Genomic DNA, 27891 nt, shown 5'->3' with positions numbered 1-27891 from the left:
TTAGCGAAGCTGTCATTTCTACTCGAGTGACTCATGTGGAAAAGCTTGCGACGAAATTATGGCCGCACGACGGGAACTTTGCGGATTGATTGCTGGAGCTAGACGCACGGAACATTCCATTTCGGAAATCGCTAGGGAATTCAATGTCCCGAAATCCACAGTGTAAAGAGTGTGCCGAGAGTACCGAATTTCAGGCATTACCGCACACCACGGAAAGTGCAGTGGCAGACGCTCTTCGCTCAACGGCCGAGGGCAGCGGCGTTTGCGTAGAGTTATCAGTGTTAACAGACAAGTAACTGCGTGAAATTATCGCAGAAATCAATGTGGGACAAACGTATCCCTTAGGGCAAGACGGCGAAATCTGGCGTCAGTGGGCCATGGCAGCAAACGAGCGACGCGAGTGCCTTCGCCGACAGCACGACAGCGCCTGCAGCGCCTGTGCTGCGCTCGTGACCGTATCGGTTCGACCCCAGACGATTGGGAAGTGGTGGCCTGGTCACATGAGTCCCGATTTCAGTTGGTAAGAGCTGACGGTAGGGTTCGAGTGTGACACAGATCCCACGAAGCCACGGACCCAAGTTGTCAACAAATCACTGTGCTGCTGGTGGCTCCATAAGGGTGTGGGCTGTGTTTACATGGAATGGACTGGGTCCTCTGTTCCAACTGAAGCGATCATTGACCGGAAATGATTGTGTTCGGCTACTTGGGGACCATTTGCAGCCATTCATGGAGTTCATGTTCTCAAACATGAAGGAACTTTTATGAATGACAGTGCGCCATGTCACCGAACCACAGCCGTTCGCGATTGGATTGAAGAACATTCTGGACAATTCGACCGAATGATTTGGCCACCCAAATCGTCCGACATGATTCCCATCGAACATTTATGGGACATAATCGAGAGGTCAGTTCCGTGCATAAAATCCTGCACCGGCGACTCTCACAATTATGGACGGCTGTAGATGCAACATGGCTCATTATACCGTGTTAGTTCACCTGTCCAAGGCGATACTGCAGCTTTGCTGCTTGGCGTGGATGCGACAAGTCCTTCTTAGGTTATCGGAGATATGTAGAACCAGATGTCTTCGCATAGGTCACACAATTCGCATAAATAAATGGTCGGTGGTTTGCCGTCGCAGAGGTGGCACCCGGTAGCCTCCCCGATGTGTTCCGTCGGGATCAGCTGAGGCGAATTTGGCGGAGAAGACATCAATGTGAGTTCACTATAACGCCCCTCGAGCCACTGTGACACGGGCTGGAAAATTATATCGATGTCGGGAAGGCCATCGAGCGTGAAGGGATGCAGATGGTCCGCAATAATGTTCTCCTACTCCACAGCTGGCTTTGTGCCTTCGACGGAAGCCTAGATGAACGTTCCCCATAACATAATAATGCCCCCACCGGTTTGCCTCCGTGGCGCGGTACATATTTTGAGTCCCAATTTGCCTTGATGACGGTGTGTCCGGACACGATCATTGACCTGGCATAACAAGGAACGTGATTCGTCCGAAGAGGCGACAAATTTCCATTGATCCACGACCCAATCTCGACGATCCCACGTCATCTCTCGTCGCTATAACGGTTCCGTATTCATCTCAGTCGCGTTTGTATAATTTTCTCATAGGTTTTTGGTGCATCAGTGTCTCTTTCGGTAATTTCTCATTGATTCTCGTTTGCTTACTGGTTCGCATTTTTTGTTTGGCAGAGCTCCCGAAAGAGGCTGACTGAAAGTAATAGCAGCTACAAATCTGAAATTTAAGAGACACCGTGCAGGCGTTATAATAACTTAAACGTATTAATACTACTATTTTGTTCACAGTTTAGCGTGCTGTGTAAAGGCTTCGACGGAACTAGCAGCATAAGGAAACCAATTGCCGTGAGAATTTCAGTGAAAACGAACACGGAAAATCATAACTGAAAGTAGCAAGGCGCTGGTAAAATCAAAATGGATGCGGCTTATTTTACAAAAAGCGAATCAAACAGTACGTAGGAAACTACTGCATTTTGCGGGTATTGCAGCTAAGTGTTTTGTATCCAATAAATTATTACAGAAGATTCTGAAATGGATTTGTTGCTGAACCTAAAAGGTAGCGTGGCAGATTACACACGATATCCAAAGCTTATCTTTTTCTGGTGTGTAGATTGTAATACCACAAATAATAAAACAGTACACACTAAAGTAATATGCAAATAATGCGTCGACAAGATGTGACACGGCGAAATTTTTCTCACTTGTTCATGCATAACCATCTTTGATTCCATAAGGAAGCGCTGTGCACAGCGACCGTAGACTGTATGGAAGGGGAGCACACAGCAATCACTCGCAATCGTATTAGTTTTCATTATTCTTGCAAATCTAGGTTTCGGCAATAAACAGCCATATTCAGTGCATCTGAGTTACAGATACGTGGCTTGGATAAAAAGTAATGGTAACATGGCTATAATTCATACCAGACTTTATTGACAAACGTTCACCGTATTACAAGCCCTTAATATAATCTCCACGCTATGCGTGGGATCCGCATCACGTGGGACTGGCGGATGACATCGAAAAAGTACAAAGAAGGGCGGCTCGTTTTGTATTATCGCGGAATGGTGGAGATAGTGCTACAGACATGATACGTGAATTGGAGTGGCAGTCATTAAAACAAAGGCGTTTTTCGTTGCGACGAGATCTTCTCATGAAATTTCAATCACCAGTTTTCTCTTCCGATTTCGAAAACATTCTGTTGGCACCCACCTACATAGGAGAAATGATTATCACGATAAAATAAGAGAAATCAGGGCTCGCACAGAAAAAATTAAGTGCCCGTTTTTCCCGCGCGCCGTTCGGGAGTGGAACGGTAGAGAGACAGTTCGATGGTGGTTCATTGAACCCTCTGCCATGCACTTTATTATGAATAGCAGAATAATTATGTAGATGTAGATTTAGAGAGACGCATCTCGATCAACTTGCCCCACACTGGTGTTTCAAAATCGTTCAAATGGCTATGAGCACTATGGGACTTAACATCTGAGGTCATCAGTCCCCTAGAACTTAGAACTACTTAAACCTAACTAACCTAAGGACACCGCACACATCCATTCCCGAGGCAGGATTCGAACCTGCGACCGTAGCGGTTCTAGGCGCGGTTCCAGACTGAAGCGCCTAGAACCGCTCGGCCACACCGGCCGGCCCACACTTGTGGAAGGCGTCGTACACCGTCAGCGCATCCATCTCTGTCGATATGTCGTAAAGACCGCCCTATGGCACCGATGATGTCTTTTGTTGTGCTGTAGCGCGTGCCACGAAGAGGTTCCTTCATGATGGCGACCAGGTCGTAATCGTAAGGACTCATATCGGGTGAATACGACGGATGTTGCAGTATCCCCCACTGTCACGTATGCAGGAGGTCCTAACGGAGCTTTCTGTGTGGCATCATGAATTGTCATGAAAGATGATGGGGTGCAGTGTCAGGAGGAAACATTGTTTGCGCTCCGACCACGTGCCAAATGTATGTGTGAATTCCTAAGGGACCAAGCTGCTGAGGTCATCGTTCGGTAGTCTTACTCACTACTTAAACTAATTAAATTAGCTTATGCACACACACACACACACACACACACACACACACACACACACACACACACACACACGAGGGAGGACTCGAACCTCCGGCGGGAGGGGCCGCGCAATCCGTGATCCGTGACATGGCGCCTCAAACCACGCGGCCATACCGACCACGTGCCACTTCAGTCTTGTTCTACGCACGTTGCTCGTGTTTCCTAAACATAGTGTTAGGGAGCTTGAGTCGATCTCCCTCACTGTCACATAGTAAACATAGCAGCTGACCTGCTCTCAGTTACAAGTAGCGGTTTTGCCATGCCACGCACATCCTCCGTGTTACCACAGTATTGCCACTACTTTATATCCACCCCATGTATAAAGAACTTAGGTTATAAGACAGTAGGAAGACTGATCACTGGGGTTTCGTGACTACACCGTTAGAAACGGAGGACTAGCTCGGGCTACGGAAGGAAAACGGCCGTCTGCATTTCAAACTAACCATCTCGGCATTTGCCTGAAGCGCGAAAGCGTCACGGAGATGCAGACACAACAAGACATGCGTTGTAGGTAGCAGTGTGGCTCACGTTCCTATTACTTAATCAATATATGGCTCCTCCTACGTGTATCTCGCGGAAGGTAAAATTATACAGATTCGAGCTCAGAGGTTCCCAAGAATTGTTCTTCATGCGGTCTATTCGCGACTGTAACGGGAAAGGCAGATGACAATGGTACTCAAAGACCATCTCCCTCCTCCCGCCACACACTACAAGATGGCTTGCGAAGTATATAGAGTGTTTGGAAATTCCCGTTACCACTAGTGGCTAGTATTTTGAATTGGAGCCCATGTTTCTGTGCTACAACCGTTTGAAAACATGTTGCTAACGCGACCTCTTCTACAAGTAATTTACTAGACGTGACCCGGTACATCACTCGTTGTACAATTCTACTCATTAATAACGAAAGAAACAAAAAGGAAACATGATCAGTTTTGTCCACCTTAGTTGCCGCGCGGTCTAACGCGTTGCTTCCCGAGCAGGAAGGCATGCCGGTCCCCAGCACGAATCCGCCCGGCGGATTAATGTCGAGGTACTGTGTACCGGCCAGTCCGAGGATGGTTTTTAAGGCGGTTTTCTATCTGCCTCGGCGAAATCGGGCTGGTTTCCCTTATTCCGTCTCAGTTACACTATGTCGGCGATTGCTGCGCAAACACTGTCTCCACATACGCGCACACCATAATTACTCTACCACGCAAACATTTGGGGTTGGGGTTACACTCGTCTGGTATGAGATGTTCCCGGGAGGGGTGGGGGGGAGGGTCCACTGGGGGCCGAAACGCACAATACACCTGGGTTCGGTGTAGGGCGGCGGTGGGGCAGACGCACTTCGGTGGTCTGTTGTGCGGTTGTGAACCACTGAGGGCTACGGCGGGACGAAGCGTCTCCGTCGTTTCTAGGTCTCCGTTTTAAATACACAATACACACAATAATCAGTTTTCACAAACACTGTTGATTACAGTACGACCTCTTCCGATTCGGGTTTGCGGCGTCTCCTTGGAGCACCACAGCCACGTCTGCTGACGGTGAAGTTACCCCTTTCTCGAAGCCGTTGCGTAGTTATGGCGACAAGAGTGTGCAGTGGAGTCGGACGTTGCGGTTAACGATCTTGGTAAAGATGTCGAGATGCTCTTCCATTACCGTGAGTGTCATGTCGGTGTAATTCTACGAACGTGTACTCAACTATGTTGCTCGTACAACCACAGACATGTGAATGAAGCTCTAACCGGGTCGGAGAGGTGGGATAGACGTCAAATGACATGAGCCGACCCAACTTAAGCACCCCCACCGTAACTACTCAATTGCATACCTACCTAGCAAACATGTTTTCAAACGGCTGTAGCACAGAAGCGGTACGTTTTCGGACGTGGGTTCAAAATATTGTATACTTACTCCCCTCTACAGGTCCAAGAAGTTTGCAACGGGAATTTCCGAACATCCTGTATATGTTAATGATGCTTTAAAACTGACTTAAGGACAACACGGAAAGCCTAAATGTGAATGCTCAGAAATGATCTGGACCGCCCGCCCTCACGAATCCGAGTTTCCTGTCTAAACCTATGCATCCCAACGAAGGGACCGATACTCATTCTCCACGCGAGCATAAAGCAACAGCGGCAAAGCGCTGCTTAAAACTGGTGTTTAGGTTTATTTTGAGCCAGGGCGGCAGCAATTTGTCGGCGACTGACAGGAGCGTATTTTGAATGCGCAGGATGGGAACGCGGGAAGTGCACAACAAGCTGGAGAAGAACCGGCGCGCCCACCTCAAGGAGTGCTTCGAGCTGCTGAAGAAGCAGCTGCCGCCCTCGCCGGACGAGAAGAAGACGTCCAACCTGAGCATCCTGCACAGCGCGCTGCGCTACATCCAGGTGAGTGTGCCTGCGCGCCAGCGCGGGGGCTGCAGGGGTGCGCGTCGCGAGTAAACAAGCTGCAGGCACTACTGCTCTAAAACATTTCATTTCAAAAGCATACTAACACTGCCGGAAAACAAGTTAGCATACTCTTTTGAACGTCTCCATTTCACTCGAGATTTATTGTTGCAACAGTGTGTATCGAGTACCTGAAAAGATTACATCTGCAGATCAATACCATAATCGGTTCTGAGGTATCAGCTATCGACCCATGCTGCAACCCCCATATAAGTACGTGGTTTAGCTTCCACGACGGGCAATGGAGGCGCTGACTGGTATCCAGTCGATCGTACAGATAGCGAATACTGTCCTGGGATACGTTATGCCTCGCCTGTCCGACCTGTAAGAGCTGTTGGTTAACGAGTCACACGAGTCACTTCTAGTCCCGCCATATCCCACACGAACTCAACTGGGCGGCCAGGGAAGTTGCTACACGTCTTACAGAGTGCATTGAGTTCTACGGGCAGTTTGTGGGCGAGCATTATGCTGTAGGAGCAACACATAACATTGCAAGAGAACGGGGCCAACATTCTGCACGTACCGAGCGCTGGTTAGTGTCCTCTCCAGAAACACCAGAGGTAATCGAAGGTTGTAGCGTATCGTCCACCTTGTCTGGCACTTCCCCGAAATGACCATCCCGCCACTCGGAAGGCTACAAATTAACCCTGTACATACTCGCTCGGTTGGTTGTGTAAAGCACGAATGCATCTCCGTGGCGTGATTGCCTTCTTGCTTCACACCTTAGCACAACGCTGAGCCTTCTGGCTGTGAGCATTCCCTATTAGAAAGTAGACACAGATGCCGCACTGATATCTATGCAACTACGCTATCTGTTGGCGGACGATGTTGAAACCATTACCAGTATATCTACTATCCCCTAGATGGCATACACCGTTACCTGATCAAACTCGACGTCGTCATTTCAGGTGTATCGATTTTTTTACAGCAGTGTATTTACTTATCCCCCCCCCCCTCAACATATCCCCCCTCCACTATCCCTACAACCCTCTATGCCAGTTTTCCATTCGTGGAAATAGCACTGGAAACTCTGTGAGCTCTTTGATGACGGGTGCCGCTTGTTCCAACGGACTGAAATCTTGTTCCTTGTAATGTGGATTTGAACTCGGGGAAAATATAAGTGTGATGTTGCTAGCTCGGGCAAATAAGGTGAGTGGTCTAACACAGGCTAGAAACCTCTTAACAGACAATGCGGTAAGAGACGATGCGTTCTTGCTGTAGAAGCCATGACTTGTTCTTCCACAATTCGAGCCGCTTTTCTCTCATTTTCTCCCGGAGTTGAGCAAGAACCTAATGGTAGTAATGTTGATTAATAATTTGACCCTCAGGAACCATGTGAAGATACACAAAATTTATATATAACAAGTGACGATTCTTGGTCTTTCACTTATGATCGAGAAACTCAGCGCCAGTCCGTGCAATGGAAGGGCCCGATTTCACCGAGACAAAAAAAAATGCTCGAATGAGCAAACCAAGTTTCAAAGCGATGATGATTGTTTTTAAATGAAATTGGGCCCTTCCATTGCACGGACTGGCGCTGAGTTTCTCGATCATAAGTGAAAGACCAAGATTCGTCACATGTTATCACTCTTTCCAAGAAACTGGGATCATTTTCAGTGGTGTTCGACGCGACATTACAAACATTTTCACGAGCTTCTTTTTGATCGTCCGTGACAATTTTCAGCACCACATACTTTTCTCATGTTAAATTCGTTATGTAACATTCGCCTTTCGCATTTTTTGTCAATTCCTACAGTTTCAGCAATCGATCGAATACTCAACCGACGGTCAGATCGAATCAGAATAAGTACATTTTCGATATTTTCATCCGTTTTCGATGTTGAAGGGCGTCCTGGAAGTGAGTCATCTTCAACGTCTTCAAGGCCATATTGGAAACGTTTGAACTACTTAAAATCTCCACTACGTAATAAATTGTCTCTGCTGTACAGTTCTTTTACTAAAAGATAGGTTTCATTAACAGTTTTCCAGGTTTCATGTGAAAACGACAATTCGTTGCCTTGTTAGTACACTTACCGTTTTTCCGACAAAGTGAATTAAAAAAACAAAGTCCACCGGCACACTTACTTGTGCCAGAGATGCCACATTCATCTGAAAAGGCTTCTCGCTTCACAGCTATTAGTCATTCGTCTTTGGCGCATGCGTACTTACTCTCTGACAGCTTTAGGCCATTTTATAATCGCACATGGTACAACGAAAGAGATTCCAACTGGAAATTAATAGCAAACAGATACATGTTAATCAAAGCCGTAATTTTAGACGGGCATTGATGATCTCGTCATATTAAGGATAATTTTCAAACGGGAAGCGTTGAGAGAGTTACAAGGACAAGGAAGGTGATGGACACACTTCCAATTCCCAGTTTAAATGCATTGCACAAAATACGTCAGGTCTACCACAATAGCCCTTCTGAGTGGTATACGTATCTGTGACGGAGATTTGTCCACTGCAAGAAATACTATCTGTTACCAACGAGACACCATCCACCTGGTCGTTCGATACAGGAACCCCTGGAGTAGGGAAATTCGGATACGAGACGTGATATTTGCTGTCGGATCTAGTATCTGAAATTACATCCATAGCTCGATAATATGTGAACGAAAGTATCCACTTTGACAGCATCGTAAGATAGTTATTTGTCGAATACAAAACGATTTATTACTAGAATACAAGGCGAAAAATAGAAGAGGATATGGTATATTTTACTGAACCGAGAGAAATTAAATCATGGAGAAAAGAATTATACCCTACTTCTTGGCTGAAAGAAGGGCTGAGTTGCTCTGACGCTTCCTGAGCCATCAAGGAATGGTTTATTTCGCTTTACAGGGAAGTGCCGAGGGTAAAAATTACAGATGAACCGGCGGCTTGCCTGCAGTTTAAGTGGTTATAGGTTTCAGTGGGTATGTAGATATGACTAGACTTTTACAGCATTGGTTAGCTCGAAGAGGTGCATCAAACTACAGGTCACATCAGCGACACTTCAATGTTATTATGTTCGCCCGTAACGGAGCTCTTCGAACGTGAAGAAGGCAACCGGAAGCTGCCTCGAGATGAGATGCATCGCGGTGTGACATTGCTCTCGCCGGCAGAGCCGCGGTTCACGAGCAGATGCAGGCGATCTTCTGCAGCTCTTCTTGTCAGGCGGAGGGAGAGTCGTGTCACACGTCCCTACACACTGATCGCAAAGTGGCAGAGAAGCACTCACCAACGTTTCCCCTTTCCTGTCATTTGCAGACTGCCTGTCTATCCAGGACTGCTGTATAGTAGCGGATGGTTCTGTGCGCCGCGTGCTCGGTGCGGCTGCCGCCGGCGTGGCTCCCGGAGGTGCCTCCTTGCAATCGTCTCATTTTGCTGCACGTCACCTCATTTCGTCCCCCCGCGTCAGAGGTGTAGCTTTCATAAAGGTAGGACAGCAGAGACCTCTTGTGTCGGAGGACCATGTGAGATGCTTCTATGCACCTGAGTCACGGCTGTTCTTCATATCGTAAGTGGCCAGTAGTAGGTGGTGTATGTGTGTGTGTGTGTGTGTTTGTAGTGTCGATATTGTACGGGACCGCGACTCGGGCGAAGATTCACCATTTGGTATAACACTGTGTGCCGCTGTCTTTAAAATTAGTGTTCGCTATTTAGTAAACTAACGTTTTAAAACAATTTTAATGTTCGCGGCAATTGGTTTTAAAACAATTTTAATGTTCGCGGCAATTGTTGCCCTTGTCGCTGCATTTGACGATCTTCCCGTAATGAAAGTTGCAGAGAAATTAATCGAGACCGTGGATCTCAGGGTCTTATCTCCTACTGGCTGGCAGAGAATGGATAGCAACAATTGCGTTTAGTTTCATAAGGACAGAATTTTCTTTACATTATCGTGTACAACTTAACATCACTCCAGATGCCTAAATTCCGCCTCTTTTTACTGCATTTGTAGGAGAAGGATAGTATCCTGAACCATGTGAACTGTCTATCTGCTGGATATATTTGCCGAATACCTTTCCGATCACGAGGAGAGACTGAGTAGACAAACTTGCTAGTGTCTAAAAATCTCATCTGCTCCACCGCTTCCTACTCCTGTCATAGTTCCGCATAGTGTAATAAGTACCTACGACGACGGAAGTTAGCCGAGCACTTGACAGAAGTTAGTGTTTTTACCGTCTCGATTTAAAGTCGTTCGCCGGTCAAACGAAACTGTGGCCATTCGCTCCGTTCTTCTTTGTACGTGCTCCATAGTCTCTTGTAGTCGAACTCTATGCGGAATCTCACTCTTGAGCAATATTTCAATGTAGTACGAGAAATCTTTCGGTATGCAGTGCGTAAACAAACTGCAGTTCCCCAGTCTTCCACTACCTCGTGCCAGCCAGTCTGGTATTTGATTGCGTATAATTAGTTTGACAAGCTCGTAATCCTAGCGCTCTTCCAGAGTGGACAAGTAAGTTAATTTAGCCTATGCACTGCCGTTCGTAAATTATGGGAGACGTTTTCGTGTGCAAGAAAGGAAACTTTACAGACAAATGCCGCTCGTACCCTTTGTATAGATTTGAGTGGAACATTCGTGACCAGGCCTCGCGGCTGGCCTTGTTGTCTCGTCGTGCCTGTCTGCAGCTGCCAGCCGGTGGGCCGATCCCGGCGCTACGCAGCGAGGCGATACGGCAGTGCGCGAGTGCGCATGCGCGCGGCCCAGCTGGCAGCCAAGGTCGCGCAAGGTCGCGCGCCGTGCCACGCAGCTCGCAGCCACCTCCGCCTCCGCCTCCTCCTGCGCACACCTGACACTCGCGTACCAAACGATTCGTCAATACCGGCGCCCTACGTACACGATCGCCGAGGTTTCGCTAGTTACGCATTAGGCACGCTGATATTCCGCATTTTGCATCCTCTTCGTGGAATGTGCAACGAGAGTATGTCGTCTTCATTTGCCGTATACTCCTCACTTATTTCCCGCTCCCCCAGGCGTTATTTGCCGTGCAGACCTCATTTGCAAAATTTTGAAAAGTAATTTGGAGAATATTTCCGCCTTTTACAACAAAAAATTAATTTATTTTTCTGTAGGGGCAATGCAGTGTCGGAGGTGCCATTTGTACCCAGGTGATTCATATGAAACGGTTTGCGACGTGATTGTGGCCGCACGACGGGAATTAAGACTTTAAACGTGCATATAGCCGCATGGAACATTCTATTTCGCAAATCGTCAGCGAATTCAATATACCGAGATCCACAGTGTCAAGAGTGTGTCGAGAATACCAGATTTTAGGAATTATCTCTCACCGTGGACAAAGCAGTGGCCGGCGGTCTTCACTTAACGACCGAGAGCAGTGGCGTTTGCGTAGAGCTGTCAGTGCTAACAGACACCCAACGCTGCCTGGAATAACCGCAGAAATCAACGTGGGACGTACGACGCACGTATTTGTTAGAGCATTGCGGCCAGATTTGGCGTAAATGAGCTGTGCCTTTGGTAACAGCACGACGTCGCCTGCAGCGCCTCTCCTGGGCTGGTGACCATCTCGGTTGGGCCCTAGATGACTGGAAAACCGTGACCTCGTCAGATAACTTCAGTGCGGATGCGTACCACGCTCGAACTCTTATGGGAATAGGCGAAATGCCGCGAGTAATGAGGATAATTGGCAAGAGGCACTACACTAGGAGTGTGTTGATAAGTTGAGAATTTGGGTCTGACGGGAGGCGTGCTGGGGTAGTCCGTGCAGTTGCGACGACGAATGTGTCCAGTTGGTGCAGTGGTCAGCACGTCCGCCTAGCAGGCAGAACACCCAGGCTCGAGTCCTGGCCTGGCACAAATTTTCGACTTTCCCGTAGATTCATATCAGTACCCACTTGCAGCTGATGTGATTATTTCTTTTGTGTCGTCGATGTTAATTTGGTAACATGGTAGGTTTCTTGAATGACTGGTGACTGTTTTTAATTGGATTGTCATTGTCGATTCTTGACACTATTACTTCTGGAGTATCAAATACGTTATACGATTTTAGGTATATAGACTGAAGCACCTAGGCTGGGAATCGAACCCAGGTCTCGTGTTTACTAGGAAGGTGCGTTAGCCCCTAAAGCAGTGAAAATGAGCTGCTTTCGGAGGAGTCGGCTTCGTTGATGGCGAGAATCCAGAGACGAGGGCTGGCCGTCGTCCCCGCTGGACTAGGTGGCTAGCGACCTACCTAGTGAGCAGGAGGCCCGTGTTCGATTCCCGCCCTTGGTACGAATTTTCAGTTGCTCCTTCGGTCTACATACATAAAATCATATGTGCACGAGACCAGTAATGTCTCTGAAATTGTGCCATTACAAATACTTTATAGTTTCTCTAATTTAAAGAATAGAAGAAAAACTATCCTGAGATCTGGCTTAATGAAGACCCGATAATCAAGGTTCACTGTTGTGTGGCACCAGTACTTGGTTTTGATATTTTGCGTTTCTTCTTAATGGCAGCAATTGCAGCAAACACATTGTCATCTCTGGGAACCGTTTATAATTGACTAGTTCTCCCAACAGAATGCTGACAGCTGAGAGTTGAGCTACTACGCGTGCTTTGTGCTCCAAGGCTCCGGCGATTGGCACCTTATTCAGATGGGCGGCCTCCACTGAAAGAGGCGTAAATCACATCGCGGTTCGCCTGCTAAAATTATTGAAAACTGCAGATCACCGTTTGCACGTTTCCGCCACGCGTCGATTGGGAACGCCAGTCGCGGCTACAGAAGGTCGTGGTGATGACCGCCTCCTTACGCGAGGCTTCCTCCGTCAAAGAGGCGGAATGAAATGAAATGATCGTACGGCATTCTTGGCCAGGAGGTCTCGTCCGGGTTCGGCCGGAGGAGGACGATGAGAACACAACGCCCAGTCCACGGTCGGAGAAAATCTCTATCCCAGCCGGGAATCGAACCCGGGCCCGGTGCATGGGAGGCAAGCAGGTTACCACTCAGCTAAGCAGGCGGTGAGGTGATTGGAAAGAACGCTACGTTTCGTTTTTAGACTCGTAGTCGCTGCTACTGGGAGAGCCCCATGTTGGAAATACTGAAAGAGCTACCCGCGGCGGTGTCGGTGTCGACCAGAGAGGAAACACCCCTCCTAGCCAGTCATTGCGGCTCGTTCTTTTTATTTCTAGTTCTGCTTTCGCCGTAACACTCGTAGTGGTGATTGTTTGGATAGAGAACGAAAACGGAGTGAGCCAGAGGAGCGCGCTTTGAACGTTAGGCTTAAAGACATTGCAGATGACTGTCACCAAACATAAATTAAACTAGCTCCATTGTGAAGCGGAAGAGAACTTCCCCAAAAATGTGGAATCGTTCGTGAGTATGTGGCTGGGGCATCGACGAGCACCTCCCTCATTCGTCACATTTCCTAGTGATTAAACATGGAGGCAGTGGCTCTGTGCATTCTTGCATGTAGACAAATTTCAGATAAAAGTGCCACGATGAATATATTTCATTCAGGTACTTAAATGTTTCACGCTCTGAACCAGTGACAGACTTCAGGTACTGTTTTCAGAGATTGTTTCCTTCGAAATTTGAAATAAATAGGCAAGTTTCTGAATGAATTGCCCGATACCAGACAACGAAGAGTAACAGGAAGTCTGAGGTTCACTGGAACTGCTTTCCTGAAATTTGGTTGTGTGAAACAATTGCTGTTGCCATACTTGGTAGAATTACAAAATCTCATATTCGTTAGAATTTCAGATCGGAAGTTGATATCCTAGAGATGTTACAGAAACCGTTCCATGTTCACCTCCTCCTTGGTTTGCTCGAACCTTGTACTATTAATAGCGCATCACCACGTACCAAGATATCGTTCTCGTCACTAGACATAAAGCTGCAGGCAATGGCGACACTGTGCGAGTAATGTTTGCCACCAGTGTCGACAGAGAACGTCCTCCGAGAAAGTCGATTGCAAACACGTTGCGGCCAGCGCGGGACACACAAACATGTTTCCAGTGACAGTGTGTATGAGGCGCTAGATGGCGGCTGCGGTAACGGGGCTCGGCTGTATAAAGGGTTATTCATACGTCACTACGGCGTTTCAGAAGACGATTACGCGAAAACTACGAGGCAGAGATCCACTCCAATTTTTGATTTGTAATACACACCGTCGTGTTGTTAAAGGGCGCACGGTTAGGGGCAGGCGTGTCAGAACGTGGCTTATAATGGAATGGTGCGGTAATTTAGTGTTCTTGAGGCATTTGTGACTATTTATCAACGATTTCGTACCAAATGCCAGGGAAAACAGTCCTTGGGTGGCACATTCCGTGAGACTGTCCCCTTTACAGGCTGGCCGGGACCGTCGGTACAAACCGTGGAGCTCAGCAGGACGACACGTGCGAGCAGAGACTGGACGTACCGCAGTCAGTTGTCCGTCTGCTGTAAAATCTTGCCGGCTGCAGCTGTTGCTTGCGCTGACTACTCGGGGCAGCGATCTTAGTTCTGGCTTTTGCATTGTCCTGCAGCGGCTGCTGGACGAAGCCACGTTTCGTGTCAAGATGAGTAGTAACAATGTGCGTATTTGGAGCAGAGAACATCCACACAGGATTGTCGAACATTTTCGTGACCATCTAATAGTGAAACTGCTAAAAAGTTGAAACATTCAAGTATACGGTTGATAATGTAGTACGATGCAGCGCACGATATGCAGAGAACGAGAAGTATGAGTAAAGTAGAAAATTGTCTGAGGCATCGAAACGGCAAAGCGAGGACCACAACCCGTTATTCTTCTCAACATGTTGCTGATTTACATTTGCGAGTAACTGCCAGACGTATATGACAAATTCTTTCACATTACAAATGTCTTGCATTCAAGAAACGACTGCAGAAGCCTGCTCTAACACCCAAACATAAGCAGGCTAGAACGAAATTTTCACTCTGCAGCGGAGTGTGCGCTGATATGTAACTTCCTGGCAGATTAAAACTGTTTGCCGGATCGAGAGGCGAACTCGCGACGTTAGCCTTTCGCGGGCAAGTGCTCTACCGAGTTCGAGTCTCGGTCCGGCACACAGTTTTAATTTGCATTGAAGTTTCATAAGCAGGCTACATTGGAGTTTGTTGAGAAACATGTCATGAACTTCAAAATGGGATAATGTGATCTTCAGTGATGAGAAGAACTTTAATTCAGATGGATTTCAGTATTATTAGCACGATGTGAGCAGAGAGCAGCAGGTAAGAATGAGAAGAAATTTTGGTGGATGAAGTGCTGTGATTTGGGCAGCCTTCTGCACTAAAGGTAGGTCACGCATTGCTTGGCTGAACACTAGACGTGTACACTGAGCGCCTAGAGACAGAATTCATTATAATGTATGAGATCCTTAGGCACGAAAGTTTAATGTTTCATCAAGAGAAGGCATTTGGGCATGTTTCTGCTACAACTCTGACCTGCGCGTAGCCCAATTCTGAACCCAGTGGAAAATCTTGAGGGAATATCTGCAAGGTGTGTGGAAGGACATTTGAGATGCTATGTGAGCTGAAAAGAGCGATACGAGAAGAATGGGAGACAGTTTCACTGCTAGAACTACAAACATTAACTAGATCGATGCCGAAGAGAAGGAAAACGGAGATAGGACAAATTCTAAAAATGCAATAACGCAAGAGGACTGCAATTTCCGTTCAGGTAATGCAAACGCCTTATTTTGTTAATCGTGTTTTGAAAGAACTATGTAATTTCGTCGCGATTGTTTGTGTGTTATATGGCTCTGATATTTGCATAATAAATTCGATACACGTATGCTTCAGGCACTGAACAACTACTTTCATAGGAACCGTGCCTTATTACCGAGTTCCACTTGTGTACTTGGTGCACCAACAGTGATAACTAAGCGTGTGTCGTGTGCGCCGTGCGGTATTTAAACGGGGATGCCGCAGTTGTACTGTTGTGAAAATGAGCTGCATTCGCCGGAGGCGTGGGCCGGCGTCGTCCCCGCCACGGTACCGTTACGTTACACCCGGACGCGGGCGCTCGCCTCTGCGCATGCGCCGCCGCCTCTGCCTTCACGCCTCGCCGTCAAGCAGTTCTAAAGCGAGCAGCAACCACGCCAGGGGCCAAAACAGTCACGATCGTGCCATTTTATATTTAGTCGGAAAAAACTACTCTAGTTTATTCAGAGTTCGTGGGAGACTGTAACGTTATTCCGAAACACGTATCATGATGCTTCAATATTAAAAGTCAGTGATTTGGAAAACAGTGGAAGGAGCGCAAGGTAAATCGTAGGACCGACGGGGAATCCAATACCGAATCCTTCAATTTACAGGCGGAAACTTGTCTCTGAACTACGAACCGACAATTGAAGACTTAAAAATTCTTCCAATCCATGTGTGGGATACAGCAAACCAGTGCTTAACAGTATTGGTTAAAAACAGTCTTGGTTGCAATTTTAGTTTTTTACTTTTCAACTACGCGTTTCGCCTTATTTAGGTATCTTCAAGTTGATCTTAATTTGATATTTCTTAGAACGATCCTTTGGACAGTGTAGCCAAAGGGCATCGTCAATACATCAGGCGAACATCGCCTTCGTTAAACTCAACGCTACACTGTCTAAAAGATCGTTCTAAGATATGTCAAATTTCAACCTGAAGATGCCTAAATAAGGCGAAACGCGTAGTTGAAAAATAAAAAAATTGAAGACTTGAAATAAAAAAGGCTCAAAGTGCCGAAATAACGGTTGGGTTGGGTTGTTTGGGGGAAGAGACCAAACAACGAGGTCATCGGTCTCATCGGATTAGGGAAGAATGGGGAAGGAAGTCGTTCTTACCCTTTCAAAGGAACCATCCCGGCATTTGCCTGGAGCGATTTAGGAAAATCACGGAAAACCTGAATCAGAATGGCCGGACGCGGGATTGAACCGTCGTCCTCCCGAATGCGAGTCCCGTGCCGAAATAAGGAATTTTGAAATTTTGTATGACATGAACTCTACGTGCCGAGCCCAGTATCGTATGAAAGGCTCAAACTGTTATAGATGAAGACGTAGTACCATATCCAATCGGCAGATGGTATGTGGTTTACTAGCCAGTGCTGTTAACCTATGTAAGGTTGTGTGTTCCATGCGATTACTCCTCAGTGGTGGATAAAATGGCGGAGGTGGCAAATGTTTGTAACAGTTTGAGCGGAAAGAAACGGCGAATTAAAGGAGAAGGTACTGTGGCATAATGCGGAAAAAGCTGAAATTGAGCGAAAGAATACGTAAGAACGGGTAATAAATGTATTGCTGCAAAAGGTCACCCATCATAGGAAGTGAGTCCCACTTACTGAACGCTAACGTACACTCTTGAGTTACCAAATATATTGTTGCAGAAGATGTAAAGGACATGATACAGTAATCGAGACAAATATAGTCATTTCTCGTGAGTAACATGAATGCACGTGACTTGTCGGCTTTCGAGAAAGTAGCAGATTATGCTATAAACACAGCAAATCTAAATATATGCAAAGTACAGTGGCTACGGTTAGACAAAAAAACGCATCATGTATTTAAAACCAGGAGAAGCTTAAATAAAACTGTTGTGTCGGAAGATATCCGTGTAAGAGTACGGAACACCAAGAAACTGCAACTAAAGTTTTACAAAACCAGAATGAACTTTTACTCTCTTTTTGATGTGGCACTTACAGCTTTCCATGCATTCCCGCTTTCATTAAGTTTTTCATACTATTACAACACAATGTTTATAATTTCCTTTGGAAACTAGATCCATTCCGTGCTTGACTTTCAAATAAAACACATTAATATCGCAATTATGTTCATTAACTGTTTATTATACGCTTATCTCATTTTCCTCAAACCCATGGTTTTGGCACATTTTTTTATTTCAAGACTATTAACAACTGCACGTTAAGCACTTCCACACACTCACATTCACGCACATTCCTAATGCGATTCGGTTCCTTTGCCAAATGTTCGGGTAAAACATAACACTCGTTCATTCCTTGAGTTTGCACGCTCACGTAGCAGTACTCTTCCAATTTTCACTTCAGAGAGCGCTCCTGTTCGTTTGCTCTATCAGGATAGCCCTCACGTCGAAAACTGAACAAGGTGGCGCAACGGTAAGACGCTGAATACCAGAGAATGAACGACTGTTCAAATAGCGTTCCGGCCATCCAGGTTCCGGTTTTTTCGAGGTCCCCAAAATGGCTAAAGAATGATCCAAACTTTTGCACTGTCTCTATGCACTCGCCGTAAAAGGGACATTAACCGTCGGTTTTGTGTGTGTGTGTGTGTAAATGGCACAAGACAGAAAATTCTTCCAGAAATCCAAAGAGGCCACGTGTTATGGATCAAGGTAGACCGAAAAGTCGAAAGCAGAAGGCAAAATGATAAAGGCAATTTGTATACGAATAGTGATGATCAAACATTTATCTCTGTACTGCTTTAAATTTACGTAAATGCTCGAGGCGTAGTGAGGACGCGGATATTGCCACCGTAGGTGTTTGCATATCTGCGCAGTACAATAGGCCGCTGTGGAATCTTGCGCTCCGTGCTCATTACTTTGCGTGGTTTTTCTCCATGTCGGCCTTGGGCTGCATACGTGCGTTAACTACTGCTGCTTCGCCCTACCACTTTGTGCGCGCCGAGTCCTCTAGGAAGCAAACTTAACACAACACGACATATATTACACTAGCTAGAAGCGAACGAACATCCTTGTGTAGGTCCCGTCACGAAACGTAACACTTAGGAACAACTCTGATACTACCTTCTTAAAAAGAATCGTTTCATCCTTGCCTTCTTGAGGATATGGTCAGAAATTTCTCAAGGAGTAACAACCTGCACAAAATTGTTTTGGCCTCTTTCTAACAGATTTTCGAATACGAGAGAGTGTTGTGGGGGCAGCGACACTAGCAAAACTCCGAGCACTATGAAAGCTGGGTATGTTGCCCACTTAATTGTAATCCCTTCCTACACGCTCATCGTCGTTCCCGAATACGTGTGTGTCCGCTTTAAGCGCTACGCCACCTCGTTCAGTCTGCGGGAGCTAATTTGTGTGCACGAGAGATACTCGCTGCCCCCCCCCTTTTTTTTTTTCACGGAGCGAACTGAAGTGTAATTACTTTTCGTGAACTGTTTCACTTCCGCCAATAGCGATCTTTTTTGCCTCGCCTTTGCAGCTCACTTTTGCTTGTCTGCAAAGTTTTTCTGAATATCGGAAAATATTTCATGGATTAGCCCTTCCTGTCCTGAGTTCTTATCATTTGGGCTGCACTTCTAGAAGCTTCCTTGAGGACACACACTTTTAGTCCCTAAACACAGAAACAGATAAAAATAACTGAAGTTTTGCGCCTGTATGTTATGCGTACTCCGATAGTTGTAATGATAAGTCTGTTCAGTCGCTGACGAAACTTCCAGATTGGTGTACAGCTTTAATTTCTGCCTGTGGCAAACGCAAGCAGAGTTCAGGGAATTTTCCTTCGGATTCCATCCCCAGCGTGCGATCTGCTGCAGGCCGTGTCTTGACTAATTTAGCCGTATGCTGGGAGAGGAAGTGAGAAGAGAAGCCGCTTTTTGCGAGGCGCTGTGCCCCGTATGACCGCCACGTTCCCGATGACGTCACAGGCCGGCCAAGGCCGCGGTGTGAAACAGTTGTCGGACCGGCAGGCTGCGGCAGCTGAAGCTACGACTTTCTGCCAACATGGCTGCCTACAGCTACCGCCGACCTGATTGTAAATATCGTGGGCCGCCGATTATGTAGCGACGTCCTGCCCTCTGACAGAAAGCTAATACCGAGTACAGAAAGGCAGCTGCTGTGATACGTATTTATTGATCGACAACCAGTTGGGTCAAGCTTGATAAGTAGATACATATCACAGCAGCTTAAACCCAGTGTAGAGCTGTGGTGTGTTTTTGACGGCTCCGGCAGGAAACTTGAATAGTGCGTAGCAAAAATAAATTGAGACGACTTGGATGACGTAAATTTCAAATCCAAAGACTGTTTTATCTGTGTGACCCTTGGATAACGTGTGTACCCCGATACGTTACATGTTTGAGTGTTGTACAATGAGCGAGGTTCTATTGATTTCAAACGGTGAGAGCACGCGGTGCAGCGAGAGGCGGCTGGAACCGCGCAGCCACGTGAGCGGCCCTTCCCCTCCGCGGTAACAGAAGTAGGGCGCCGGGGCCGGCACGTGGCACAGTGCGCATGCGCGCAGCCCTCGCCGCGTCTCCTCCAGCCGCTATTTCCTTTCAGCAGCGGCGCCGATGTTGTGCAGAGCTAATGTTGCAGCGACCTCCGGGTTTCACCATCGGTGCCGCCGTTACGCCGAGGCTAGTCGTCGAGTAGCCTCCCGGGGGCCCCGCGGGGCGAGAAGGCTGGACGCCGTCGTGTCGCAGACCTCTCACCAGATCTGCTGTATGCGTTGCAGTTAGGGGTGCGCTGCGACAGTAGATAGCTGCAGGTGGCGCGGAGAAAATGCCAACTGTGCGTCTAGAAACGAGCGTGCGTTGATACGGAGCCGCTGCTGCGCTAGGCGCATTCCGTTAAGCGTCCCGTTGTCGTGTGGGCACCGTTAGCTGCGTAGCATTTCTGACACTCCTTCACGTGGCGTACAGTATGCCGATAAAATTACCATTGTCTTTGTCGCCTTGCAACGAATCTTAAGCAATTCGAAAGCTAGTCGGGGTTGTAAGTAATCCCCAAAGCTAGTCTTATACGTATTGTTCTTCAGTAAACGCTTCTGGTTTGGCTCTGTAAGTCCAATGGCAGACGCTACCAGACAGTCCATTCAACATTAGTGTGGCTTACAACTAAAGTTCCGAGAGCGTACTTTCCAAGGCGAGTCAGCCTACGTATTTATGTATCGGAATAAGTTCATGAAGATAAAATTGCCGGCCGCTGTGGCCGAGCAGTTCTAGGCGGTTCAGTCCGGAGCCGCGCTGCTGCTACAGTCGCAGGTTCGAATCCTGCCTCGGGCATGGATGTGTGTGATGTCCTTAGGTTAGTTAGGTTTAATTAGTTCTAAGTTCTAGGCGACTGATGACCTCATAAGTTAAGTCGCATAGTGCCCAGAGCCATTTGAACCATTTTTGAAATAGGGCTGAAATGAGAGTGGCCCGCACTCCATAAAGCGACTTGCCGAGTTTACAGGGTGTTCGGAAATTTCAGTTACAAGCTTCTAGGACTTTTATAGAGGGGGGTGGGTACGTAACATTTTGAACAGGAACCCATGTAGAGAAACGTACCGTTTCCGTGCCACACCCGTTTGAAAACATGTTTGCCAGATAGGTATGCAGCAGTGTAGTTATGGTAGGGGGCGGGGGGGTTACGTCGGAGCGGCTGATGTCATTTGATATCTGTCCTACCTCTGTGACCTGTTTCGAGCCTCGTTAATATGTGTGCACGTCTTAGAGCAACGCGGTTGAGTACACGTTTGCAGTATACACCGGCATGATGCTTATGAATGGGGAAGCTCACAGCAATGGAAGAGCATGTCGACGCCTTTATCAAGATAGTTTTCCCCATGTCCGACTCCATCGAATACCCTTCTCTCCCAAGTTACGCAACGGCTTCGGTGAAGGGTACCTTCACCGTCACTGGTGCTACGAGGAGACGCCGCGCACCCTAAATGGAAGAGGCCGCCCACTGCATCATGTAGGAGAGAACCCGTCAACGAGTAGACGAGAAATTTCTTGGGCTATTAATGAGAGGAATTATAAAACAAATGATGTACTGGATCACGCCTAACCAATTTCTTGTAAAAATGGTCGCGTTACCAATATGTTTTTACGTTTCCGGGCATGAGTTTCAATTTAAAATATCATGTACTCACTAGCCTCTAATGTCCTAAAAGTCTGTAACGGTAATTTCGGAACACCCAGTAGATGTAAATGTAGACTAGCTACTTATTATGAAGCACATAGGTAACGCAGAAAATTTTTGCGAGGACGTCCGGTTCTGCTACAGCAGCGATCGCTGCACACACCCCCCTCCCTTTTTTTGGCATCCTGGATCTACCATGCAATGCATTACACCCCTTTAGTTGACATTAACAGTTTAGTGTGCTTCACTATTACACCCTCTTCATTCGACACAAAGAAGTTATCAGAATCTTTTGTTTCTGACAGCTGCAAAAACTTTGCTCAACCTTCACTTTTAAACATAGAGCTATTTTTAGTGAACCGGTATTAAAACTGACTACCGGTCCAGAAATGCAACAGTGTGTTAGTTTCTTTATGTCTGAGTACTAAACCCTGGTTCATCAGATAGTTTTCATCTACCAGGAAGTACCAGGCCGGAGTTTTCTCCATTTGTTACCTACATCCTCATTACTAAGCTTACCTGTTCCGGAAATAAGTCTCGTAAAAGCTGCGGCAGATTTACTCGTACAGATGTTAATTTTTACGACACACAACTAGCTCTCTCTCTCTCTCTCTCTCTCACACACACACACACACACACACACACACACACACACACACACACACACTCACTCTCGTCAGGTGTATTTAAACTTCGCTAAGAATGATCTTAAATACACTCCTGGAAATTGAAATAAGAACACCGTGAATTCATTGTCCCAGGAAGGGGAAACTTTATTGACACATTCCTGGGGTCAGATACATCACATGATCACACTGACAGAACCACAGGCACATAGACACAGGCAACAGAGCATGCACAATGTCGGCACTAGTACAGTGTATATCCACCTTTCGCAGCAATGCAGGCTGCTGTTCTCCCATGGAGACGATCGTAGAGATGCTGGATGTAGTCCTGTGGAACGGCTTGCCATGCCATTTCCACCTGGCGCCTCAGTTGGACCAGCGTTCGTGCTGGACGTGCAGACCGCGTGAGACGACGCTTCATCCAGTCCCAAACATGCTCAATGGGGGACAGATCCGGAGATCTTGCTGGCCAGGGTAGTTGACTTACACCTTCTAGAGCACGTTGGGTGGCACGGGATACATGCGGACGTGCATTGTCCTGTTGGAACAGCAAGTTCCCTTGCCGGTCTAGGAATGATAGAACGATGGGTTCGATGACGGTTTGGATGTACCGTGCACTATTCAGTGTCCCCTCGACGATCACCAGTGGTGTACGGCCAGTGTAGGAGATCGCTCCCCACACCATGATGCCGGGTGTTGGCCCTGTGTGCCTCGGTCGTATGCAGTCCTGATTGTGGCGCTCACATGCACGGCGCCAAACACGCATACGACCATCATTGGCACAAAGGCAGAAGCGACTCTCATCGCTGAAGACGACACGTCTCCATTCGTCCCTCCATCCACGCCTGTCGCGACACCACTGGAGGCGGGCTGCACGATGTTGGGGCGTGAGCGGAAGACGGCCTAACGGTGTGCGGGACCGTAGCCCAGCTTCACGGAGACGGTTGCGAATGGTCCTCGCCGATACCCCAGGAGCAACAGTGTCCCTAATTTGCTGGGAAGTGGCGGTGCGGTCCCCTACGGCACTGCGTAGGATCCTACGGTCTTGGCGTGCATCCGTGCGTCGCTGCGGTCCGGTCCCGGGTCGACGGGCACGTGCACCTTCCGCCGACCACTGGCGACAACATCGATGTACTGTGGAGACCTCACGCCCCACGTGTTGAGCAATTCGGCGGTACGTCCACCCGGCCTCCCGCATGCCCACTATACGCCCTCGCTCAAAGTCCGTCAACTGCACATACGGTTCACGTCCACGCTGTCGCGGCATGCTACCAGTGTTAAAGACTGCGATGGAGCTCCGTATGCCACGGCAAACGGGCTGACACTGACGGCGGCGGTGCACAAATGCTGCGCAGCTAGCGCCATTCGACGGCCAACACCGCGGTTCCTGGTGTGTCCGCTGTGCCGTGCGTGTGATCATTGCTTGTACAGCCCTCTCGCAGTGTCCGGAGCAAGTATGGTGGGTCTGACACACTGGTGTCAATGTGTTCTTTTTTCCATTTCCAGGAGTGTAGTTACAGCTAGTCCATTGGCTACGTCCCCCTCACGCCTAGCCCCCAATGCTGCTGTTTAGAAGCAGAAGCTTCGCCGATGAACAGTGGCCTCGGATGCATACAGGCACACCGAGCAAATCCTGTTCGTTGAGGAAGGTAAGTTGAGGCGAGGTGCGCGCGGCCATGAATCGACTTCGGGCCGTGAATCGACTTCGTGAGCAAGCATTCAACCTGTAACGCTATCGTGCTACAGTGTGGCTTCTTATAGGATAACGGGTAGCCACAGTTAATTAATGGAGAATCGGGATTCCGTCGCAGTGCACTTATTGTGAATACATTTCTGTCACGGTATCAATAATCGCAACTAAACCGTAAATGGAAAAGTATTACGCTCCTAGCTGACACGAAGACCTTGGCGGGAAGGTGTACAAAATCCGACTGACGCATTTCGCTCTCTCAAAATTTGCTGTTTAATACCTTTCTATTTCGTACCACTCGTATATTCCCGGAAGACTCATTCGTTCAGCGAAACAAGAAGTTAACTCCTTTTTAATAATGACACAATTACGGAAAATGTGTGAGACATGTCCTCTAACATGATCTAAATCAAAAATTATTTATAGTTAGAAACAATTATAATTGAAGTTCTGACTGTTTGGCGCCCATTGTCTGGTCATGGCGTGCAAGATATCTTCTCAGGCAGCGAACCGACGAAACTCTGCAACAATCTAACTGAAATATACATAAAGATCCTAATCACGAGAAGGTACGTTACGTATTAGATTAGCTTCGAAACTGCGCCTTTTTTAAAGTGTTATTTCTTTCAGCGTCTGTACAGCTACATGTATACTCCCCAAGGCGTTGGAACATTGCATGGCCGAGAGCACTCGGTGCAGGCATCGGAGCGTGCCCTCACCTCTCCTTCGACATCATCGCGAGATAAACCGTGGAGAGAGCAGAATAGTTACACAGTCTTCACGAATTCCGGCTCTCCGAAAACGACCCAACATAGTCTCACGAGAACAACGTCCTCTTTCTCTACTGTATCTCAATTCCTCGAGCGACTCTTGCACTTTCGTAACGGTTGTACTGTCCTGTTGCGACTCTAGCCGCGCGTCTCTGAAAAATGGTTCAAATGGTTCTGAGCACTATGCGACTCAACTTCTGAGGTCATCAGTCGCCTAGAACTTAGAACTAATTAAACCTAACTAACCTAAGGACATCACACACATCCATGCCCGGTTCCAGACTGTAGCGCCTAGAACCGCACGGCCACTCCGGCCGGCGCGCGTCTCTGAATATTGGCTGTAACGTTCCACCAGCATGTCTAAGATCATTGGGGGAAGTGGCAACAAAACGACTATTCACGTTGGTGTGTAGAATGTATGAGGCTGGCGACATACCATCTGACTTTCAGAAATATATCATCTACACAATTCCGAGGACTGCAAGAGCTGACAAGAAGGAATTACCGCACCATCAGCCTAACAGCTCATGCATCCAAGTTGCTGACAAGCATAATATACATAAGGATGGAAAAGAAAATTGAGGATGTCTTAGATGACGATCAGTCTGGCTTTAGCAAACTAAAGGCACCAGAGATGCAATTCTGACGTTTTGGCTGATATTGGAAGCAAGACTAAAGAAATATCGAGATACGTTCATAGGATTTATCGACATGGAAAAAGCGTTCAACATAAAATGGCGCAAGATGTACGAAATTTGGAGAAAAATAGGTGTAGGCTGTGGGGAGGGAAGGGGGTAATATACAATATGTTCAAGAACCAAGAGGGAATAAGAAGAGTGGACGACCAAGAACGAAGTGCTCGGGTTAAAAAGGGTGTACGACAGGGATAGTCTTTCGCACCAGCTGTTCAATTTAAGAAGCGATGATGGAAACAAAAGAAAGGTTCAGAAGTATGATTAAAGTTCAAGGTGAAAGAATATCAATAATACGATACGCTGATGACATTTTTATCTTCAGTGAAAGTGAAGAAAAATTACATGATCTGCTGAATTGAATAAACAGTCTATGAGTATCGAACATGGATTGAGAGTAAACAGAAGAAAGACGAAAGTAATGAGAAGTAGCAGAAATGAGAACAGCGAGAACTTAACATCAGGATTGATAGTCGCGAAGCAGATGAAGTTAAAGAATTCTACTGCCTAGGGAGCAAAATAGCCAATGACGAATGGAGCAAGGAGGACATCAAAATCAGACCAGCACTGACAAAAAGGGTATTCCTGGCCAAGAATAGCCTACTAGTCTCAAACATAGACCTTAATTTGAGGGAAAAAAGGAAGATATCTTCTGTTTATTCGCCTTAAAATGTTAGTGTGTTAGAATTAGCCGGAGTGCATTAGCAGGAAAGAAGAGAGATGCTCCGACAACAGCGCTCAGATATAAATATCACTGCGAGTCCTATCACCAAAGTACCCCAGCGCCTTCCAATCTCGCCGCACTTGTCTCATTGCACAAAAGAACGCTCTTTTAACCAGATTGAATGAAGTAGAGCGGCTGTTTACCTTGTTGGATGCTGCAAGGCTTCATAAAGGTTCTTGAATTTTTTGCAGGTATACTAGATTCGATACGATATTTGGCATCAAAACCAATATCTAAAATTCTGTCGATACCGTCTGTATCCCAGCTATTACTCCTGTATGCACTACTAAGATTTTATCTACCAGAAACGGATTTACGTATTCAAACTATGTTTATAGCTCATTTTCTTCGGGGTGGGCATACGTTTATAACATTGTACTTCAAGAGAAAACTTTGGACAATGTTGACATTCTTCGAAATTATAAAGATAGCAGGGATAAGGTACAGGTCGCGAAAGGTTATTTACAGCGTGTGCAGAAACCAGACCGCTGTTGCGAGAGTAGGACACGACAGGAGAGGGAAGGGAAGCCAGAGTTGAGAAGCAGTAAAGGAAACCAAGGAGAATTTGGGAAAGGGAATCAAAATTTATAAAAACTTCTAGGTTTGCCGAAAACATATTAATTATGAAATAGAGGGCAAGTGACCTGGAAGATCAGTTGAACGAAATGGATAGAGATATAGATATAGATTATAGAATGTACACCAACAAAAGCAAAGCAAGAGCAATGGTATGTAACCGAATTAAATCAGGCGATGCAGAAGGAATGTGGTTAGGAAATAGGAAACTAAAAGTGGTAGATGTGTTTTACCATTTGGGCAGGAAAATAACAGATAACGGCCGAAGTACAGAGGGTATAAAATGCAGACTGCAATAGAAAAAAAAGGCTTGGTTAAGATGTAGTATAAATTTAAGTGTTAGGGAATCTTTACGGAAGGAATTTGGCTTGGGCATAGCCTTGTACGAAAGTGAAACATGAACGACAAGCGATTCAGACAAGAAGAGAATGGAAGCTTTTGAAATGTGGTGCTTTAGAAGTAGATGGGTGAATCGGATGATAAGGAGGTACTGAACAGAATTGGGGAAAAAAGAAAGAGTAACAGAAGCGACGGTTGATAGGACACGTCATGACACATCAAGGGATAGTCATTTTGGTAAGAGAAGGAAGAGTGTATGTGTATGTGTGGGTTGGGGTGGGGGGAGGTAAAGTATACAGGTTGAAATGTAGAATGAGACAGTTATTTGGAGACGAAAAGGCTTGTACAGGATAGATTAGCATGGAGAGCTACATCAGACCAGCCTTTGGACGGAAGACTGCTAATATATCCATACTTTCCTAACTACTGTACAGTGCGTGGCGCAGGGCCTTCCCATTGCTCGCGTGTTGGGCCTACTTCCCGTTCTAGTCGCGTGTGGAGCGCGGTAACAATGACTATTTAAAGGCCTGTGTGCAGCAATACGTAGCAGTCTCCACTCGTTTTTGAAGCTTCGTACGTAGAGTTTCGTGGAGTGGTTGGCGTCTATCTTCAAGCGTATGCCCGTTCAAGTTTTTCAGCAGAGATTCCCCTTGTGTCAGACATATCTGTGCCCTTCTTTGATACACAGTCAACAGGTCGCACGAGTGTTTT

General features: G+C 46.9%; 1 protein-coding gene across 1 annotated transcript in view; it reads left to right on the top strand.

Annotated features, from left to right (window-relative positions):
* The window catches only part of LOC126204360 (max-binding protein MNT-like), a 139230-nt gene that overhangs the window by 69081 nt on the left and 42258 nt on the right, over positions 1 to 27891 (top strand). The window contains exon 3 of the mRNA XM_049938735.1: positions 5813 to 5969. Within this exon, the coding sequence (XP_049794692.1) occupies positions 5813 to 5969 (157 nt within the window). The remainder of the gene's footprint in view (positions 1 to 5812; positions 5970 to 27891) is intronic.

Source organism: Schistocerca nitens, chromosome 9 (genome assembly GCF_023898315.1).
Source record: "Schistocerca nitens isolate TAMUIC-IGC-003100 chromosome 9, iqSchNite1.1, whole genome shotgun sequence".
Lineage (NCBI taxonomy): Eukaryota > Metazoa > Arthropoda > Insecta > Orthoptera > Acrididae > Schistocerca > Schistocerca nitens.
Note: the sequence above shows the minus strand (reverse complement) of the source record. Positions and strands in the feature narration are given on the sequence as shown.